The following is a 22,398-nucleotide window of genomic DNA, read 5'->3' as shown; positions in this document are numbered from 1 at the left end:
TTTCGCACCTTGCTCTATGTCTATAGCAGCTGTCAGATGGAGAGTAGAGGACTAGTGGGGGAGGTGTATGGCATGGCGCAGTCAAAAGATATAAGGTGTGCGTATGTAGTGCAGCAGATTGTTGACCCTGGCTCTCCAACATCAGCTGACAGATTCTCATCTTGCACGCTGGAGTCCTCTCAAACCCATGGGCTAAGGGATGCCTCGGCCTGGCCTAGCCAAACCCCCCCACCCCGAGGTCCCTCACCCTGCTGTCTTCTGCTCCCTCACACCCTCACGCCTACCTTGGCCCGGCTCAGCCCAGCTCCCCCCTCTGAAGCAGGCATGGCAGGCACGCTGCCTGGGCTGTCAGATCTGCCGCTCTACTGGGAGCTCATTTGAGGAGCTTTGTTCTGCCACGGTGGCTCCCCGAGCAGGCCGGTGTAATTGGGAAGGTAGAGCGGGGCTGAGTGCGGAGAGGATAGGTGAACAGTGGAGCACAGGATGCCGGCAAGGCTTTGAAGAGTGGGGGGCAGGGTGTTGATGCACTGCCTACTCTACTAAAGCATACAGTGAAGTAAGTGAACCACTGTGTGTCCTGGAGAGATCAGTTCTATATATTCTCTTTTATTTTTGGACAGTGAAATTCTCAAGATTAACACGAACAACACTGATAATGACTGGGGCAATCTGCAGGAGATCTATTTTAAGTGACTAAAAAAATAACTATGTGACTTCAAAGACACGTCTGTCATATACTGTATGAGAAGTCTTGATTGCAGAAGGTTGATCTCCTCAATCCTTTAATGGAATCGGATGCCTCCTATCTGTATGGCTGAAATAAGGACAGCTTGTTGGAAAGATGTTATTTCATTTGGTGTCTGCAGGTGTTCACTTGCTGTATCATCTCTAAAAAAAAACAGATATCCAAATATCCACACATAGATGGTGTCATCTGACTGGTGCCAGCTGGGCTTATCTGTACTCCAGCTCAGCACAGGGTGCCCTTATTCCTTTGACGCATTTTTAGTATTATCATTTTTTTCTTTTCTTTCTTAGATCCATTAACTCCTAATGTAAGTCCTGGGTCTGGCTGGGGCTCTCCTCCATCAGAGCCTGTTAGTATTTCCAATCAATCACGGACCGAGGCCCTCCTCGTCCACTCCCATCTGATAGAGCGCTGATGATGCCCGCGCCTGACAAATGATGTACAGCCGGCTGTCTTGGCCAGCAGATTGGATTTTCAGGGCTGGTGATCTGCTGAAAGATTGAGCTTGAACCCCCTTCTCATGTACACACACACACACACACACACACACCTTATTTTAAGGAGGCCTTGGGGAATTCAGGGCTTATTTCTTTCTTCTCTCCGTGTAGATTCATTGTTGCAATTAAAAATAATGCCCCACAGACCCTTGAGGTAGCACAGTGCGTAGCGCTCTAAGAACGCATGAGGCCCCAGCCCCCGCCCCCAACCCTTCATCAGCGCAGCTGTGGGCCCAGCGCAGGCAAACAGGCCCAGATTGACAGAGGCTTATGGGTAGGAGGGGGAGAACGCCACACTAATCAGCAAATTGATTACAGCATTTTCTTTCCAGAGGCTTACAGCATCTCCCTCAGCACAGTGGACACACCAGCCCGACCCTGAAGGGTGACCACGGAGTCCTGCGCCTAGACAAATTAGAGAGAGAGAGGAACAGCTGCAGAGAGAGAGAACGGAGATAGAGGGGGCAGAGAAAGATAGAGAGAGAGAGAGAGAAAGACAGAAACAGACTGATAGAGAAGGAGAGAGATTAAAAGACAGAAAGAGAAAGACAGGCAGAAAGGAGAGAAGGGGGGGGGCTTTGATGTTGCCTGCTCACTGCTTTTTGGTCAGTCCTTTAAAAAAGACATGGGGACTATAGGACAATAACACAGCCAGGAGAATAACAATTAAAGCGAGCAGTCACCTCGAATAAGTCCAAAAGTACCAGGTTAAAGAGGGACTGAACCACGGTCTCTCCGGAATTAAAATATTGGTGTTCCAAGTGTTTAAAGGACTGCTACTAGAAAACTCAAACCAATCAACAGCAGAGGGCTTTAAGTAGGCCTAAAACCAGCCCACTGGTCAACTACCACCATCTGTAATTCCACGTCATGAGTGTTTGTGTGGAATTATGAAATCCCTACTAGAAAGAGAAAAAATACAAAAACAACTGGATTTTGAGATTTATTTATCTAGGATGCTTAATGCCTTGGGGAAAAACACCAGTTGGGATTAATATCTTTGAATTCCTCTGAAGGAAAGACAGAAATGGGAATAATCATTCTGAAAATGTCATCTTAAAGCATGTTATAAAGCTCTTTAATCATTAAGCTTTCATTCTCATTTCAAAATAGTTTTTTTCGGCCTTTTTCCTCAACACAAAATCCCGATAAGGAAGGAAGATTACAGCTTATCTTCATCAATCAAATGTATTTTCTACTCTAAATCAAACAGACATCCATAAAATAACAGCTCTTTATTTGCAATTAGAAATCATCCAGCATTATATACACACAAACATGATCACATATCTTAGTGCCGTAACATATTCATAGTTAATAGTCAAACAAAAGTCATAGTCAAACAATGAACCATTGAAAAACAATGCATTTCCGACCTCCTGTTAAACAGTTCTTATCCTCCTCTTCCCGGCTCACAGCCATGGCACAAAATGCTGATTACATATTAAGGCTGTCAAGCTAGACTAGCATTTAGCATGCTAGCCTTGGGTATCTCTACACTATATAGCTGTCAAGCTAGACTAGCATTTAGCATGCTAGCCTTGGGTATCTCTACACTATATAGCCTGGTATGGAGCTGTCGTGTGAACTCATTGACCTCGTGACTGACTGACTGTGAAGGGTATTGGTTGGACTGTAGGCAGGCGTTCACTTGAGTTTGAGGAGCTGGCGGGAGTGGCTGTGGACAGCGTCCACGAAGGCGCCCACGCTCTCCGGGTCCATGTCGGGGTAGAGTCCGTGGCCCAGGTTGGCGATGTAGCCTCGCGTGCCGAACCCTTCCAGCATCTTCCTCACGATCTCCGCTATGCGCTCCTGGGACACAGAGGAGACCGTTTAGCCTGACTCATGACGGCACCAGCGCAGCAGTGCGATCACATTCAGATGGGTCATGAAACCCCAGCGTCCTGTTCTCATTAGAGGTAACCCACAAACGCTTCATGAGGAGAGGACTATGATGACTGCCATGTTGGCCTGCCAGTGTATAGTATAAATGTCTAGACTTATGAGTAAGCACAGGGAACAAAACCCGAGACATCTGCCACAACGAGCGGCAACTGTAATGTTTTAGTGGTGAGACATTACACAATTGGCCACTAGGGGCCTACCAACTTCCAGGAATCCAGTATTCAAATCCCTATAACTTTGACGTGGGGTGATTCAAACTGCAGTCATGAGAGGATGGATCTGATTCAGAGGGCCTTCTGCTCTTTCCCCAGGACAGGAAAATAAATCAGCTGCTCTGATTATGTACACCCCCCCCCCCCCCCATGTTTTTGACTCACGGTGCTCATTACTTCTTAACACTGTGCTAGAATAATCCAGATGTTGTCGCATTTTCCACGGTGACAACACTACTCCTTACCTTGGAGGCGTAGAGGGCGCAGGGGTCCATGTTGCCTTGGAGACTCACTTTACCGTCAGTCCTCACCCTGCGCACAGAGAGACAGGAAATGGTCATGAGCTGAAGCTGCCGCCCAGCGCAGACACAATGAGAAACAATGAGGCAGCGATGGAGTGTGTTCATCACTGCCCCAAGGGGAGAATGAGCCCATCGCTCACCGCCAGACGCCGGCCCAGGAGTCCGAGAGAGGCCACATCCATTACAGTTAGGAATCATGGGGGGAGGGGGTTGGTGGATCTTACCGTGCTGATCGAGGGTCAATGGTCCAATCCAGACCCACAACCTCGTAATGAGACACGGATAGATCCTCTAAGGCGTAATGTCCATCCTTCGCAAACACAATCTAAAGCGGGTGGAGACGTGAAAGAGTGAGCAAATAGGCGTAGGTTTGGGGAAAAGGTCTGCAGTGACAGCACACCAAAAGAACTCTTATCAAAGAACTGGGTGAGAGAGTCCATTTATGATTATATTATGCCACATAGAGAATGGAGACAGTGAATGGGGCCATAAATGAAGCCAACAGCAAAGCAAATGTTTGACTGCATGACTGAGCAAATGTGCTGTGGAGAGATAATTGTTGCCAAGACAATTATGTAAAACTTTTCACACAAACAGTATGCATGTACTGCCATCTGCTGGTAGGAAATAAAATGACTAAGTTCTGCTTGTCCTTTTAGGCTAATAAAGTGTCTGGTTTAGCCCCCATCATTTTCGACAACCTCATTTCACCGTTACTTTTACCGGTATGAAAGCCACAAAATTGGTCAGACATTGTGCTCCAGAAACGGAACACATGCGCAGCACAGCATTGTGGGACTCGCTGTCCTTCACACTTTTTGTCATTCGTAAAATAGATCTAGAATAGAATAGAAAAGTCGTTACTCAGTTTTTATAGGTAAACACTTTGACCATGACATGTCCTACCATGGGCACTTTCTCCAGGCCAGAGTCCTCCAGGCGCTCCTTCACCCTCTTGGAGATGTCTCGGAGGTACGGCAGGGCAAACTCCCCAAACTCCACTGGCCCCAGGCAACCCGCATGGGACTCAAACACCTGCAACGCCTAAAGCCATGCACAACACAATGCTTAGGAATCGGGCTGGTGACAAGCTGGTTAGAATACATCAAATAGCTCTCAAACATGTATTAAATTGTTTAAATCTTAAGCACAGTAATATCTGTAATATCTAAACTCTCCACAACCTAGATAATGTAATTAAGTCTTAAAAACATGTCATGATGTTAAAATGTGTAGACACAGCACTGGCATTATCAATAATGGTCATAATGGCTACTGACATAATGATTTGGTGGCATGACACATATTAGCATGTTAGATATGCACTATAACTGTCAACAACTATGACAATTCCCCAAAATGCAACACTGTAATATTATTGAAGATCTATTATTGAAGATCAGAGGCAAAGGTTTGTTTGAACAGATACATTTGAACGATTTTGTGTAAACATTCCATGTTACTGTTAACTCTCCGCCCAACTCCCAAAATGTTTGCAGAGAACTACCTCTTGAAATTGTTTGCGAGTTTTCGCAAACATTCTCGGAAAAACTCAAGGCAAACAGAAAACTGTTTGCAAATTTGAACACATTGTTGCTGTTGGATAGGTCCACCCGTTCCCCATCCTCCATCCGCTTACCTGTGCCCCTGCAGCCACCTGTCCCACCAGGTACTCCACGATGACGTCCGTGAGCTGCTTGAGGAGCCGATGGCTGGCCTCGGGGTGGCGGTAGAGCCAGCGCTTGGCTTTGGAGTGGGTGGTGGAGCCTCCGCCCTCAATCATGTACGCCATCAGGGTCCACTGCGCAGGCACAAACACACAGAGGCGCAGCACGTGGACGCATATCAATTGAATTGCTCTCCGATTCAGACCCTCAGGCTTTTAGGTTCAGTTCAGTTTAGGTTCATCTCCTCAAACAGTTTTCCAAACTCAGCTACGACAACTACTATTGCTGCTTAAATACTCAACACCTGCACCATATACCTCCACCGTTGCCCTTTAACAGCACTACTCCAAACTCAGCTACTGCACTCCTGCTTTATACTCTATAGCCTGTATCATTGCTTTATACTCTATAGCCTGTATCACAGTTTTTGATTCAATCGCTCTAACTGTATCTGAGCGAGATATGGACAATATAGGCTTAGTTCGTTTTATTTCATTCTGTTCATTGTCTTTTCTCAGTTTCTTGTTGGGAATAGCCAACTAATGAATAAAATGAATAAATGTCATTATGAAATGGTCCAAAGTGACATGTTGTCTGATGTCTGTAAATGTAGGATGGTGAGATTGGAGACTTACCGGAGCTCCAGTGAAGCCGATGAGTGGCACCTTGCCCTCCAGGCGGTGGCGCGTGAGTGTGATGGCCTTGAAGACGTAGCCGAGCTCCGCTGGCACGTCCACCTTGCTCCTCAGTGTCTGGAGGTCGTCCGGCTCTTTCAGGGGATCTGGGAAGGTAGGTCCTTTGCCTGGGACCATCTGAACATCCATACCCAGAGCCTGGAAGCATCCATGTGCAAACACACACACACACACACATATACATACACATACACATACACACAAACAGGAAAGTCAGTTAGACACATATGGTACACATTGTAAATTGCGAGTGTCTAGTTTTGTTGTGCACCCATTCAGGAAAACGTGTTACACTTGTGAGGCACTGGGTAATGTGTGTCACACAGCTTTGAGCCCAGTGCATGCTCAACTGGTTAACAATGACTAATAGGGGGGTCAGATGACTCCATCGTTCCTTACCTGGGGAATAACTAGGATGTCGGAGAAAATGATGGCAGCATCAAATGGGAAACGTCTGAGAGGCTGAAAGCAGAAAACAGGTATTAGATCAAACAGGTATTACGTTCATCAAACTACAGACAAACAGGCAACCATTTGGAGCCCATGACTCTTGTGTTTAGGGTGGCTTGCTATATCAACTAAGTCAAAGAGCATCAAACAAAATCCTGTCAAGTCCCACAGTGAAATAATTAATTTAATGCTGTCTTTACCTGCAGTGTGAGCTCACAGCAAGCCTCAGGTGAACGGCATGTCTCAAAGAAGTCTTTTCCAGCCCGAGACTCCCTAAACTCTGCACCGTGAGGAAATAAAGTAGCACACGCATGATGATGCATTCTGATCCACTGTTTTGCCAACACAATTCCTACAGGCCTAACTGCTATCGTGATGATGATGATGTGATTTCAAATCCTGACACTAGTCCAGCTGCTAGCTAGACTTCATTTGACAAATGAGAGGAACCTGCTGGCCTTACCTGGTAAGTAACGGCCAGCTTGCCTCATGCACCAGACAGGGACATGGTCAATCTCCTCACCACGCGTGGCACGCAGAAATGTGTCATTCTTCAATTCAGGAAAATCTTTGGGTCTGTGGAAGAAACCATATTAAACACTTCAACGTTAAATTCAAACAAGATGTGGTGGTGGCAACATCAACTGAGACCAGAGCCCTTCCTTCCTGGGATGACCGCCTTTAGTTATTTCTGTTAAAATTAAATTACCCCTCCCTTTTCTTTATCAAGGCAGTCCTCTTGTTGGCTGCGAGTGAACATCAAAGATAAGCTTGCTGGTAGTGTCCTACAACAGACTAACGGCTCACCCTGCTTCTGTAGTTTGAGTTCAAGATAATAAGGCAGTTATGATAGCTATATGACAAATGAGCATCACATCCATGTAACAAATTGGTTGGATAGCACTTCAGATTAATATCCCATGCTGTGATACATGTTACATATAGCCTAATATGTAACATGACTGTAAACGCCACTGTAAACTTGCTAGTTTATGCACTGCTGTAAATGCGATGAAACAACGATCTTTCATTCATCATTGAACTGTTGAACGGGATGAAACTGTAATCCTTCAATTATGCTATGGTAAGAGGAAACAACGCAGCGTTACCTAACTGACTTGTTTCACAACATTGATAGCTGCTACCTTTTGCTAGCAAGCTGACTAGCATGGCAAAATCAAAAATTACTTCCTAGCTCCGTGACGTATTCTAGCTATCGTAAATTATCCTAAAACGACAAACCATCAACGGTCTAATGACACAAGTTGTCACAAGTGTTTGCCATTCTAAATGCTAAATGTTTCTAGGTATATGTGATAGCCTACACAATGTTTTTAATTCACTAACAAGCTATACAACGTTACCTGTGCAGTTTCATGAAATGGACACAGAAAATAACTCACAGAATATGATTATTCATGACCATTGGGAACTGGTTGTAATGTCCACACAGAATTGCCAATGTTCCAAAGTGAAGGCACCTTCCTGCTGCCTTTTCGCAACTTGAATGGGCATAAGGATGAACCTATCCTCTCACGACACTAACCTCTCCGGGCGCGGCCATCTTCGAAAGCTCACATGACACGAATTGAATAAGAGGGCGGGGTTTAAAAAAAAAAATTCTCTGTCTAGCGCCAGGCCTTTTGCAGGCCTTAATCAACCACTAGGCTACAATATCTAGCTAATTAAATTGATGACAGACAGACAGACTGCCTTGACTGAGGGAAATTAAATGGGCCTACTACATTATGCATTTGCATATTCTTACAAGCTGTCTTCAGATGGTTGAAACCTTTGCCCCTCTCACACAGTGTGTAATACAGAGCTACCAACAAAAAACCTTGGAGTGAGATTTGGTGGGGCCAACCAACATTTTGCCACGTAGGCTACACAGCTGTTTTGTTTGACTCATTCAGCATCATTACAGTACAGCAAAAAATAAAAGATAAAAAAATATATACCATTTCATAGCCTATGTGGTTCTCAGTGTTGGGACCAGTGTTGAGTTAGTTAGGGTAGCCTAGCCTACCAAAGGGATCTACAAGGACCACTGAAATTCTAAAGATGAACCACTGATTTACATAAGTTGTAAGCCTTACCAAACAAATAAATAGAAACATGTTTTGTTGAACCCGCGTTCCTCTGATGTTCTGTATCCTGGGGTCCGGGGGACATGCTTCCCCGCAAGAAAATGTTGTATATTTTAACGTTTTTAAAAATGCTAAAATGGAGTTTTGAAACACAATTCAGAGGTTAGGCTTGCTTATTTTTATTTTTTTTTTATCTATGGATGGTATTGTGCTGTAGCCTAAGCCATAGTTATGATGATACTGCAATAAGTTCCCAACCACTTGCCAACAATTTCACTTCAGATATGGTCAAATAAAGTATACATTTCAGTACTCCATGAAATTATGCAGAAGTGGTGTTGTTCAGCTAGTTAATCTAAGATAGTTATCTTGGTGATTGTAATGGCCATCTATGCTAAATCTTCCTTTTTCAGGACAGTTTGGGCTACTTGTATCTGGGAAAGAATGATTTTTCTTCATATTTTTGCATTAATGTCACTAGGAATATATATTCATATCTGTGTAAGTGGGATTGTCTGGAATCTGGCAATGGGCAATTCCACGGAAAATTTACTTTTTGTCACATCCATAATGCCAGTGAAATGCCTTGCCATTTGTATGATGTGATAACATTCATTTTTTGTGCATTTTTTCTCATTTACATTCTTCAGCCAAAAATAGCAAATGCTCAAATTTCATGTAATCATTCACATCATACCATACCATCACATTTTATTGGCGTTATGGATGTTACAAAAAATGTAATTTTCCATGGAATTGCCCCAATATAAGAGCCATGATGGTGGGATAGTCTATGGCTAAGCAACCTACAAAAATGAATGTAGGCTACTGACATAAATAGTTTACATTAGAATACATAGAAGACATGCCGGGGGAAAAGAGGAAGTCTGGTCACCTGACTGGGTTGACACCAGGTTGACACCAGAGCCCGTCTACGCCTTATTAGACATTTTCTGGTTGACACTTCAGCGTGTGAAATCGCCCTGGTAATGGTGACATCATTGGTGGGGGCAACCAAAATGTTGCCACGTACACAGCTGTTTTGTTTGGCTCATTCAGCATCATTACAGTACAGCAAAAAATAAAAGATAAAATAAATATATACCATTTCATAGCCTATGTGGTTAATTTAGAGTTAATTTAACGTTAGGCTAGCCTAGCCTATCAAAGGGATCTATAAGGAGCACTGAAATTCTAAAGAATGAGAACCACTGATTATGAGAACATATTTTTTGAGAACAAAGAGTCCAGAAACAGTGTTCCGTAAGCAACAGCTCAGACTCTAAGACTGTTAATAATTTCAGAATCTGAAATTACTTTTGTGTACAGATTTCTTAGCTTTTGGAGCAATATAGGAATTAATGTCTATGATGTTAGATTTCTTGGTGGTTTACATTTTTTAATTAATTTCCAGAGTTGTCAAAACATATAACAAATATAGTTCAGTAAAAAGTTAGCTTAGACAAAAACAAAACAAAACAGGACCTAAGATCTTAAATCAGACCAGTAATCTAGGCTATGCTCTTTAATCTGTACAATAGTTTAACATAACATGAAATCATTAGTTATACAATAGTATACAAGGGACATGAGACATGTACCGACACATATTCAGCAATAAGACACTGATTCACTCTACAGATACAAATGACATGTGTACAAAGTGCTTTTGATTCAATGATGAAACAAGTTTGATAAGAGTAAAAAAAAGAAAGGAATAAAAGCCTATTAACTGTCTTGATTAAGACCAACTCATCAAATGCAATCATGACTGTTCTTGAATATATTATATACTTATGTATAGTTTAATTTTCTTAATGTCATGTTTCAGTTGACAGCTAGTTTGTAAATTCAGTAGGATAAATGGTTATCTGAAGGAGACCCAGACACACCTGGCAGTCCCTGCACCAGGTATTCTGGTTGGAAATGTATAGCATGTCACTGATTAAATTATTAAAATACAGTTTGCACATCAGTCAGCAAATTAACTAGTTTTAATCAATCAGTGTTGAGTATTCTGTTTATAGAAAGCAAGTCTGTTAGGTCTTTATTTCACTACTTCACTTTATTTCACTATACACAATTCTGCAATGGCCCCTTAACTCTGCATACAGCATTTGCTAAAGCTACCATTCACAGTTTTAGGGTGATTTACAAATATGTTGTCATTAGACAACTCTTATTCCTACCTGTTATATAAAAAAATGTAGCTAATAAATCTGACGCTGTATAATCTGATAGCTGCTTTGTTCTAGACCAAGATGACAATGTAATTGATCCACAGAGAGTCAACAGAGATGTTTGAGAGATGCGTTCAAGGTTGGTCTGAAAAAAGGCATTATTTCTCCCTATTGTCCTGAGGGCTTCAACATGACCACATATACAGTACAAGCTCGAGGAAAAAAAAAGAAGATATCTTCAATTTGAAGTACAACAGACAATACATCAAAGCTTGCCTTTTTTTTTCTTTCTAAAAAGCAAGCAAGTTGTATTGGCACCCATAAAGCTCTGAACACCTATCACGTCCAGGTCATGTTTGTTCATTTCATTTCAGTCTGGGTGGATAATTTTTTCCCTGGCGGCCCCTGTGATGCCCGCCATAATGCCCCTCTCAGGGCTGCTGCTGGTACTGTCCCTCCGTCGCTGTGTAGAAGTCATCCAGGACACTCTGCATGTAGTCAAAGGTGGGCCTGTCATCAGGCTTGTCCTTCCAACAGCTCGTCATGATCTCGTAGAGCTCACCCGGGCAGTTCTCGGGTTTAGGCATGCGGTAACCTCTCTGGACAGACGTCATGACTTCTCCATTACTCATGCCTGTGAATAGGAGGATGTGAAAGAATTACTACACTAAATACACAGAAGTAATATGGGGCTGGCACACCCTAGTATCTTTCCTTTCCTGAGAAGTCGATACCAAAAATAAAAACACCACCTCTAAGTGGATAAAACCATTTACCAGCAGGTGGTGATATTTCTCTGTCTAGAATTCTCAGCACTGCAATCTTTTAAACAGTTCATATAAAACATGATTCAACACAGAAACATATATAAACATACAAGTAGTCAATATTAATATTACTCCAAGTCATTTTCAAAGAAAATTCAAGGCTAATCTACCACCATATCCTACCAATGTCTCAAATACAATATAGTCAATCTGGAAAACATACAATGAATACTATTCATATGTTCTTAAATCGCATTACCTGGGTAAGGGATCTTTCCAAAAGTGATGATTTCATACAGGAGGACGCCGAATGACCACATGTCAGACTTGATTGTGAAGGAGCCATAGTTAATGGCCTCAGGGGCCGTCCACTTAATCGGGAACTTGGCTCCTGACGGAAGGAGAAAATCCTCTTTGTGTCAAAGGCCTCTTACTGGCATATACATAATATACATGTGAAAGCAGAAAGGGGAAAGGGAGCCATAATATGTAGGGATCATACCTTCTCTGGCAGTATACTGGTCATCCTCAATAACTCTAGCCAGACCGAAATCAGCGATTTTACAGAGCAGGCTTTCCGAAACTAACACGTTAGCAGCCCTCAGATCCCGATGGATGTAGTTTTTCTTCTCAATGTAAGCCATGCCCTCAGCTATCTGTAGGAAACAGGACCAGCCTCAGTGTCACATGTACCCTTACACTCACTTCATAATACAATGTTCACACTTAATTGGTGAGATAGAAATTTGAACATACTCCCAATGTCAGCTACCATCCCATATAAACTAAGTTCCTTAAAACATAGAGATACATTGTTGCGAAAGATAAAAGGATGATTCTCCTTTCATTTTCAATTTCTTAGGTGTGCGTATATCCTCTTTCTGCCCATTTATTTAAAATGGCTGTTTTACAGGAACACAGTACTTATAAAAAATAGATATAATGTAAACTTGACATATCAAACGATATTAGTATATTAACTTTTAACCTTTTGAAGATATCGCAACTGAGAAAGAAGAAAGATTAATAATATTTTTTTTTAATTTAGAAACTGTAAATATCTGTAAATATCTACCCGCCCCCCCTTCTTACCAAGGACCAAAGGAAAATAAGGTTATACAATAAAATACATAATATGTAAAGTAGAATTGCTTGCATGACTGACTTTATTGCTCAACTTTGTTGGTTTTAATAGACAATTTTTGGTTCCTCTTTCTATTCCACCAGTGGAAAAAATGACAACTGCACTTTTTTCATATAAAAATAGACTATGAGCTAAACAAGAAAGAGACATTTTTACCTGAGCAGAGAAGTCTATTAGCTTAGGTAGCTGTAATCTGCAGCCGGTATCACTTTTTAAGAAATCCAAAAGGCTCCCTTAAAATAGAGTAAAAGGAAATACAACAACATCAACAAATTTGCACTAAATGAATGGGCCTTCAAAACCCCATGCATTTTCATGCAGCATAAAAGAGTTTCAATTACCATTGGCCATGTACTCAGTGATGATGTAGATGGGCTCGATCTTGGTGACCACAGCGTAGAGGCGCACCAGCCGGTCATGCTGTAGAGTCTTCATCAGGTTGGCTTCCTCAAGGAAGGCCTCAACAGACATGGTGCCTGGCTTCAAAGTCTTCACAGCAACTTTGGTGCTGTTGTTATAATATGCTGCAAGTACAAAAGCAGCTCAGCAGCAGATCCCAGGTTCACAGTTTTATCTTTCAACTTGCTCCTGAGTTAAATTCTAAATGATCTTATCGTAGCAGCAGTTCAGGATTGCCTTCCAACTTCAGCAGACTTTTATGTGAGGACATAGTTTACCAACATAAACCTTGACAGACTGCAAAACTACTTAAATTAATTTGACTTTCAGCACACTTGCACTCTCTGCTGTGAGCAGGAGCGAGAAGTTGAGTAAAGTAGAGCATCCAGGTGGTCTGAAGACTAGCCGTTGGCTGGCGGGTCAGGGGTGTCACAATAAGGGAATTTCCTTCATGGCACATTGATGACGAGACATTAATAGCCCCCCCCCCCCCACACACACACACACACTTCAGCTCAGGTTGGGAAAGCAGAAAGCTATGTGAGAACTGAGAAGTGACAACTATAGCGGCGGGCCAGAACAGCTGCCGTGGTGACATTAGACTGAGAGCACGGTTCATTTGCGGCATGAAGACAAGGCCTTGTCAACAGAGCCACAAACCCAACACAGACTCTCAAATCTTTCTTTGTACTTTCAACTGCTACCTCTTTAGTGCTTACTGTTGAGTTTGAGTTCACAGGTTCTGAGACACAGAGTTTTACCAACTTCAGAGCAAACGATAAATACTCTGCTTCAAAATGTCCAAGAGGAACACCGTGGGCAAGCACCTCCATTTTAACCTCTCACAGTATTTCATGAACACTCCTTTATCAGCTACTCAGAGAAGACAACTTTAAATGCTTTTTTTGCTTGTGTTACGATCTTAAGTGCAACAATCCCACAAAATGTATAACAGATCCATGGGCAAACTGTCAAGGAAGTTGATGTACAAGGGAGCTGAAGGAAAATGCACACTAGTCCACCCAGTCCATGTTACACGCTAGTCCACCCAGTGGGATATGCTAATAGTCCAAGATAAGGCCTCTCTGTTTGTACTGAGGATGGTCTGAATGTGAAAATGGTTTGCCCTTCACTGCATAATAAACTGCATCTTTTTCTCTAAATGTATTAAAAGTGTACTATTCTCTGCATTGCGCTATACAAATAAATCTGACTTGACTTGACTTGACTTGACTTGCATTGACATCTGATGTGTGAGTTATTCCTGGTTTGACTCAAACCGGGAAGGACACATTTAATTTTATTGTATCCAGTAGTGTTTTATATCAATGCTGTAGATTTAGACGTTTAACTTTTTTGACCACAGAAATGCATCTTTCCGATCTCACACTGTTGGCATGCATTAGGGAGTCAGTCCAGGAATTTTGGACAACATCATGTTTCTAAAATCAAACGGAAATGTGATATGATTTAGGATTTACAGAGCGGGCAGTGCCAGCTCTGTAAGGGAAACTGAAATTAAATTGAGGGAGGTTCAACTGTGCAGTGCACAATGCTTACTCTGCACTAACATTAATGATATGAAACCCAGAAGGAGATGTCTGTCTCACCAAAGCCAGAGAGGTATTTTCCAAGCATGTCCAGATATGATTTCGCTTTTTTTTACCGGGATTTCTGTTAGGCAAAACAGATTGGGTCTATTAAACAGTGGAGAGGAAGGGCCACTGGTGAGACATAACAGGCGAGCCAGCCAGGGGCTCGCTGGAAGGAAATGTTTACTGTCGAGTGAAGTCTCTCGGTGGCTACTCTGCTCTCAGCCGCTCGAGCCGTCCTCTAATGTCAGTGGGGTCAGGGGAAGCTGAAGGAAACAGCCTGAATGTGTGGGGCCTCCCACTGTATTTGTATATTTGCAAAAATGCCTGACAGCTTCCTGCAATTCATCAGTCTTTGCCAGAATACAGGCTAGTGTGAAGAGGAGCAAAGTCTCATGCAAATCTGGCCTCAGATGCTGCAACATTTCCTCCACCGATCTGGTGGATAACACCCATGGGCATAAGTGCTATCAATCCGCATCATAATGTGCTCATTGATGCTGGCAAATCCTAACTGTAGCAGGAAGGGACAGCATTTGAATACAGCTGTCTGTCTGCTCCATAGTGTGTGAGTTCAAAGCATGCGGGTGAGAACGTGTGGTCTGGCCAGTCAACATGGCCTTTTAAATCACTTTACACTTGCCCACACAAGATTTGCAGACACATGAATCAAGGAAAGGGAATTGGGAATTGAGGCTCGTCTTAAAGGTCAATGATTTCCTTTCTTACCCATCCACACCTCTCCAAACTGGCCAGCTCCGAGTTTCTTCACCATCTTGATGGACTCTTTGGAGATTTCCCACGCATCTTTATCCCATGGCTTCTGAGCTTTGGGCTTATCACAGGACTTCTCTAGTTTACGACACAGGCCGTCTGGTTGCTCTGCAAAGGCACATTACCAGGAACTACTCAGTGATTTTCAAAGCTACCAATACAATACATTTACCACAGTAGTGATTAATCTGTAGTTATCTTCAAGTAGCTTGCTAAGCCGTGATGAAAATATGTATAGTATCTGGGTCAGCATTTGTTGCATATTAATCTTACTGTGATAATGTTTGATCATGCTGCTGATATCTGGGAATGTGATTTTCGGAGAGATATAATATCCTCCATTATCCAGGCTGCGGATCTTGTAGTGTTTGACTGCATCCATGCCCTGGCTGTCAACATCTCTGATAGAGAGCGAATAACTTCCTGTCAAGAAGGAAGTGAGATGCAAACAATCAATCATTTACGGGAATCTAGATACTAATCAAGGTTATTTACTTAAATAAGTAGATAGCCCATTATTAAGAGATTATATCAAACCATGATAACACCATTCTACCATAAGCACTGTTATTACACACATGGAGTTTTGTGTACTTTGACCCCTCTATCCTCTATCACCAACCTCAAACCGCATCATACAGTATGTCATTGACTGGCACATAAAAGAAAAGCCACACTGGGCGGAATCCCCATTTCACTTGGACAGTTCCAGATTCAGAAATGTATAAAAGTCTCTGAGGCTAAGTTGCACGCCACCTACCCTTTGAGGTTTCACTCTCGCGGATGAGGTAAGCTCCTGGTTTGTTTGCTGGTGCCAAAAGTTGCCTTTCTGCATCCTTCCTGGTTATATCCTTAAAGAACCATCTTTTGAAAAGAAAAATAAATAAATAAAATGAATAAAGGGCACAACCTGGTAACAACAGTGGCAAAGGGCAAGCAGCAAGTTACACACTTACTCTTCCATTTCCATGGTGTCTGCTTGGGCAACATAATTGGAAGGAATGAAGCCCTCTTTTTTGGTGGTGAGAGAGCAGGCTTTCCACCATTCTCCATGCCTACAAACACAGACCGTGGCGCCCCCATCATTTAGCCATCATATGGTCTCATAAAACCTTAACTGAATTGTTTTGCCTAATTAGGGAACGCTACAGTGGCATATTAATGTAGCTGCACGCAGTGTGTACTCACTCCTCCAGAACTCGCATTTTCTCTCCCTTTTTGAATCCCAAGTCATCGGCATGTATAGCCTCATACGGGTACAAGGCTATGACGATTTTATCCCTCTCCTTCTTTTCTGTTGGGGTTAAGACATACGTGTTATGCGCATGTAATGTGACACAGCGCTGCTCATAAATGAGGAAATCATGTGACAAATCTAAAATGAAAAACCCACCTTCCATCAGGAAAACCTGACCAGGTAGCAACCCGGAGGGAGCAGAATCATTCTGTGGGGCAAAAGAGAAGTACTTAGATGTGACACAGATACAAGGGAATCTAGAATAGTTGTGGACAGTGCAAAACCCAGTATTCTATAAAGACATTCTATATAAAAGCCAGTAGTCTATACAGAAGCCAGTATACAGATACGTGTTACAGATGAGCACATTAGAACACACCAGACCAACATGCAAACATGAACTAATCGCTGGTCAAATGTAGTGCATGCAGCCTAAGAAACATATCTGTGCACGTGTGCTGATTTTGGCCTGCTCCTGACTCACTACTTACTATAGTATGTGGCTTACTGGAGGTGGGATCTCTCACATATACAGTTTGGTCAGTACGTACTGGCTGTTGTGTTTTATCGAGCATGCCACCATTCTGGCCCTCGGTCAGCTTGGATTTTTTACAACCCATGATTCCTGTTGGGAGAGACACAAAACATACCAAAAATATTCAATTGCAGCAACCAGACCAGATGTAGGATGCTCTCCTAAAGCCTATATGGCACACAGGCAGGACCATGTGTCTCAAACTCTAGGTCATGATGACGCTGAGCTCAGTGAATTATATTAACATACAGCATATAGGATGTATTGGCATTTGGTTACATTGGCTCCATCTGGCTACTGCTGACAGTTAAGTTTTCAGAGAGTCAGTGCAACTAGTCTACTAGGCCAGCATCCAACAGTTCCAAAACACCTCATGTCAGGTCCAACCGACATTTTGATGATTTCACCTGCAGTTGGTTGTTTAGACTTTATTTTGTTTGGTCATCAACATCGACCTGCACTGACTCCACTCCAGCGCCCCACACTGCCGACAGCATACAGTAATGGAACACATTTCAGCAATTCCTGTATTGCACACATGACTGCGCTGAGGAATATGCTGACAAATTGTTGTGAAAAACACCATTGACAGTTGTATTGAATTGAATATTGTAGTAGTGATCGTACTAACTCCCGGAAGAAGCTTAACTCCCGGAAGAAGGCATGTAGCCGAAACGCGTTGGAGTTTTTTAGAAGGTTAACTTGACCAAGCCATAATAATAAAGGCTTTTTAACTTTTTCAATAGAGAGTGCCTTTGAGTTTTTTGATTCTTGGCATTTAGTTTCCCATCCAAAGAGCACCTCTGATTTAACCAAACCAGGAAGCGCTCCTCTACCCCCCCTTTTATTTGATGTCTTCTTTATTGTTCGCGATCAGGGTTCACAATCAAAGTCCTCATCATTGCAGGATAAATCAACACTTATCTTAAAAGGTGATCAGCTGGTACCATCTGTGCTGTCATATGAGGTGACTATGTGTCCAGATAGGTCCAGGGGAAATAAATGAATCTAAATGAAAGTATTGTAGTATATTACTTGGGCCTTCCCAGCCAGGATAAGCAATGATAGAAGCTAAACATCCATTAGAAAGTCAATACTTGACACTCATTCTGAGGTTGTTGAATTCTATTGTCTGGTTAAAAAAACATTACATCTCCAAAAAGTGAGAGGAAGTTAGAGAATTGTTGTTTTTGAAAATTTTAAGCAGTGAGCTTATTTTAGTGAACATATTGTTTGGAAGTACAGTTACGTGCAGAATAATAGCAGTGTGTTTTAAAAAATTGAATAAAGCTCAAAATCCTTAGAATAGTTGTTAATTCCATAATAGCAATGCTTTGGGAACACTGCACATTCAATTTCAAATCAAAACATGACCAAAACTGATCAAGTTGGTATTATACCTTTACAGAAAGTGAAGAAAAGGTAATGTTTACCATATAAACTGAAAAATGTCTCAAGATTTTGCTTTACTTTGAATCACTGCACTAATTTCTAGTTGCATTACCATTATTTTTGAGAATTTCTTCACATCTGTGTTGCATGGACACTGCTATTTTTTTGAACAGCCTAACATTCCTTTTTCTTCACTTTCTGTAAAGGTATAACAAAACTTGATCAATTTTGGTCATGTTTTGATTTGAAATTGAATGTGCAGTGCTCCCAATGCATTGATATTATGGAATTAACTAGCCTAGAAATCTAGACGCGCCCCTAGCGGCAGCAAATTACATTTGCTGCCAGGGCTAGGAATGAACAACTATTCTAAGGATTTTGAGCATTATTCAATTTTTTAAAACACACTGCTATTATTCTGCACATAACTGTATATATTTGATGTATTATTTTACCAAGAAAAATATAGCAGACGTAGCAGTCAACAGAAGATGTATTTACTGAGAGTGCAGTGCAAATATTTGCATGTTACTCGATGACTGAATAAACTCTCTTCTCTCTAAACTCTCTTTTCTACTGTGTTCAGTTATTTCTCTACAGGATTAATTCGGCAAATGGGCATGATGTCTGTGTTCACTCTCTAACAGGCCTGTAACAGCTTCTTCATCTGGATTGTGTGTATTTTTTGGGACTGTAACAGCCCCAGACCCCACTACCTGGGCTGAGCTAAAGACAGACGAAACATGGCGAAGTATATGATATAACACAAACAGTGGTGCTTTGGACACTGTTGTTCGCACAAGCACTCTGAGAAGATGTTTACTTTCTTTTCTAAACTTATTCCGAGCCTGATTAAGTCAATGTAAATATCGGTTTTATTTTATTTTCAACTGTTCACTCTTATCTTTGTCATTAGGTGCATAGGCTATACTCACTGCCTTCTGTATACATGTCAATGTTGATAGGGAAGCACTTTTGACACACCCAAACAAGACAAAACCACCTCACAAAATCTGTTGCACATTGTTGCACACAAAATTGCGATGAAACGTGTTGTTTAAACTAAATGGTAGCAAAATGTTTTGGTTTTAAACATGCCCCCTGGTAGGCCGTAAACACTGTGGACGAAAGCTGTAGGCCTACTCCCAAAGTATCCTCTGGTCAACAAAACTCTACAAAGCACACACCCTGGTGTTGCAGGTTAGCTGATCATCTCAACATTCTGTTTTCCTATTGATCTTGGTAGGTGATTTTATTGAGTGGAAGCCTGTGACTATATAATTTCCTCATACTCATGGGGAAATGTTTAACAGTTCACCCTTCTGGACAATCAAGAGGCAAAGGTTTATAACACTTCCTGGTAGGACTTTAATCAACAATCTCTCTCTCAAACACACACAAACAGAAGGGGGGAAGTCTAATTGCTCTTAAATTCTTCATAACTAACAATAACTAACATGCTACAAAGCTTTTCATTTTTATGTACATATCTTCTTTGGAGGTCCCCTATTCGTGGCGTCTGTATATAGCAAGATAAACCTACAACTAAGCATCAGTGTGCAGGGAACTGAGAAGAGAAATAATTTTTCACTTGCACAGGGCTACTTTAAGAGACGCTTAACTGTTGGATCACAATGTTTGTATTTTTAGATGAAACTCAGGGAAGCAGAGGCTAGGCAATGGTCTCTTTAGAGAAATGATGTGTGTGTGTGAGAGTGTATGTGTGTGTGTGACTGTGGCTGCACACTTCCTCCTTTGACCAGCCTGAAGTCTTAACCCACACAGGAAGCTGCGGAGCAGAGGCCACACAGAATGAGTGTGACAGTGCAGTGGTCTGCAGGCAACAGGCAGACACGCAAGTCGCCATCAAACCTTGCAGCGTAGCCATACTCATGGACTCATAACCAAATACTCAAGCAGGCTATGTTGAAGACATGAAAATGTTTGGATTGTTGCTTTAAGACTAAGATGAGATTGATGCCCTAAGGGGGAATAGGCCTAAGTATTAAACCACTAACAGAGAAGTTATTTCAGGTATTGGACTTGTAGGCCTATTAGGCTATTAAAATATCTAGTGTTGGCCTAGTGAAAACATTGGGCTACAATAGACTAAGATTAAGTGACAGTGAATACAAGGTGACAGGTCACATCTGAGACTGTATTGATTGATAGGTGATGTCTATCTGACTCTTACACAGAAGCTATGTAAGAGGCTAACAGATTGAGTTTCCTCTCAGAACTGTCCGTAGACGTGTTTAGCAACTATTTCGAGTATTGGCCAGTAGTGGTAAACTTGTTACCCAAGGTGACAATTCGCTCGAAATGCAAAACGTTGAGAAGGCTATTACTTGTGTAATTTTAAATGAAATTGGATAGGCTACAACAAATGTTATCCGACTGTAAACCTATGTGCTTTGATACGCAAACGTTATTGACATGAACATGGCATTCTCGACAAAACTATTGATTTTAGCCAGTATTGATTTTACACAATATGAGGAACTTGGGCGATGTTGCTCGAAACTTCAAAAATATCCCAACTTTTAGAATACTTTCAGAAGAGTCCAAAAAAGTTATATCAACAGAGGTCACCTACCTGTTAGGTATCAGCCTGCCCTGTCGCGTGAAGTTAAAGCGAATAGTTGTCAGGATAATTCCCGTTACAACCTTCTCACCCTCATTTGTCTGTTGTTGCTTCACCTAAGCAGCAGAATGAGGAACCAGTCTCTTTTGGCAGGACTGATGTTCTCTCGGTTCAGCCACTACTTCCTGGTACAGTGTTTAATGCGTCTAACATTTTATTTGCATAATGCGGCGCTCGTACGGTTGGAGGTGTGTAGGTCATCCAAGAGAGAATTGCTGTTCTTTGCCTGGAACAATGAGGCAATGGCCATTGTGTGGAAGGACCGCAGGCTCAACAGGATGGGATATGCCATCATGTAGCCGAGGATACAAATCATTAAATAAAAATGTTTACAGAACTGCATTGTCTACTGACGACAGTCACTGTACAGATTTATGACTGCACACTCCTCAAAAATAATGAAGCCCCAGTGGGCATCTTGTGGGTTATAGGAAGTCTGCTGTGGTACAAAACATTTGATTACAGTTTTTCTCGATTGCTAAAACACTAAAACCCATTGGCTGAAGAAAGTTCTCAGTTGCCTGAACTCATTTAGCCAATTGTTCAGTCTGTTGTCAATAACTCAAACCATTTCACATGTAAAACACAATTTGCAGATCTCACTTACACTTTTTAGTAACACTCTAAACACATTCTCAAAACACATTCTGCACTCTAATGCACATGTCATCATACTGGTAAACACAAGTCAACAAAAATACAAATATAGAGCAGACATTAACACAACCACTCAAAATTGATTTCACTTGTTTCAAATGATGTGACAACCAATATAAGCCTGTTCAGAGAGCAAACAGGTTGTTGAGGGTGGGAATGAGAAAGTCTGACAATGAATAAAAGAAACTATGTGAGAGGACGAGAACAAGTGTGTGTGTAAGGTGGGGGATGAGGAGGAAGAACATAAATAAATGCAAAGAACAAAGCAAAGGAGTAATTTCTGATCAATTTTGAGGTTCTATATCAATGTCTTTCATCAAAAGACAATGATGGAAAAATTACACAAAATAAAGATTAAAAATGTATTTCTCCCTATATGTTTTGAACAATGTGTTTTCTATTTTTTGGCGTTTTGTTTACTGACTGCTTGATAGTGTATATCATTTTTTTCACTTTGTTTGTGATTTGAGAGCAGTGTTTGGTTTTGAGCACTGGTAAATCTGTTTTGAGG

General features: G+C 41.7%; 2 protein-coding genes across 3 annotated transcripts; both read right to left on the bottom strand.

Annotated features, from left to right (window-relative positions):
- Positions 1 to 2,465: 2,465 nt before the first annotated feature.
- Positions 2,466 to 8,042, bottom strand: urod (uroporphyrinogen decarboxylase). Its single transcript, XM_076294902.1, has 10 exons — positions 7,880 to 8,042; positions 6,940 to 7,052; positions 6,677 to 6,756; positions 6,426 to 6,488; positions 5,967 to 6,164; positions 5,304 to 5,465; positions 4,571 to 4,708; positions 3,889 to 3,989; positions 3,608 to 3,674; positions 2,466 to 3,057 (listed from the first exon to the last, which is right to left on the bottom strand). The coding sequence occupies exons 1-10, from the start codon at positions 7,900 to 7,902 to the stop codon at positions 2,893 to 2,895; spliced, it is 1,110 nt and encodes a 369-aa protein (XP_076151017.1). The 5' UTR covers positions 7,903 to 8,042; the 3' UTR covers positions 2,466 to 2,892.
- Positions 8,043 to 9,928: 1,886 nt separating this feature from the next.
- lyn (LYN proto-oncogene, Src family tyrosine kinase) lies at positions 9,929 to 21,323 on the bottom strand. 2 transcript variants are annotated; one of them, XM_076294900.1, is made up of 13 exons: positions 21,183 to 21,323; positions 17,151 to 17,284; positions 16,816 to 16,867; positions 16,611 to 16,716; positions 16,379 to 16,477; positions 16,183 to 16,286; positions 15,696 to 15,845; positions 15,378 to 15,530; positions 12,999 to 13,181; positions 12,814 to 12,890; positions 12,016 to 12,169; positions 11,773 to 11,904; positions 9,929 to 11,380 (listed from the first exon to the last, which is right to left on the bottom strand). In XM_076294900.1, exons 2-13 carry the CDS (start codon positions 17,277 to 17,279, stop codon positions 11,178 to 11,180), a joined length of 1,542 nt encoding a protein of 513 aa, XP_076151015.1. In that variant the 5' UTR covers positions 17,280 to 17,284; positions 21,183 to 21,323; the 3' UTR covers positions 9,929 to 11,177. The 2 variants fall into 2 exon arrangements, with proteins under 2 accessions (XP_076151015.1, XP_076151016.1); XM_076294901.1 differs by having other exon boundaries at positions 17,211 to 17,284.
- Between the last annotated feature and the right edge of the window lie 1,075 nt (positions 21,324 to 22,398).

The sequence above is a fragment of the Alosa pseudoharengus genome, unplaced genomic scaffold, assembly GCF_046254945.1.
Source record: "Alosa pseudoharengus isolate Yale_2024_CS ecotype anadromous, Long Island Sound unplaced genomic scaffold, YU_APseudo_1.1 YU_APseudo_1.1_scf_2, whole genome shotgun sequence".
Taxonomy (NCBI): domain Eukaryota; kingdom Metazoa; phylum Chordata; class Actinopteri; order Clupeiformes; family Clupeidae; genus Alosa; species Alosa pseudoharengus.
This window is presented reverse-complemented; position numbering and strand designations above follow the sequence as displayed.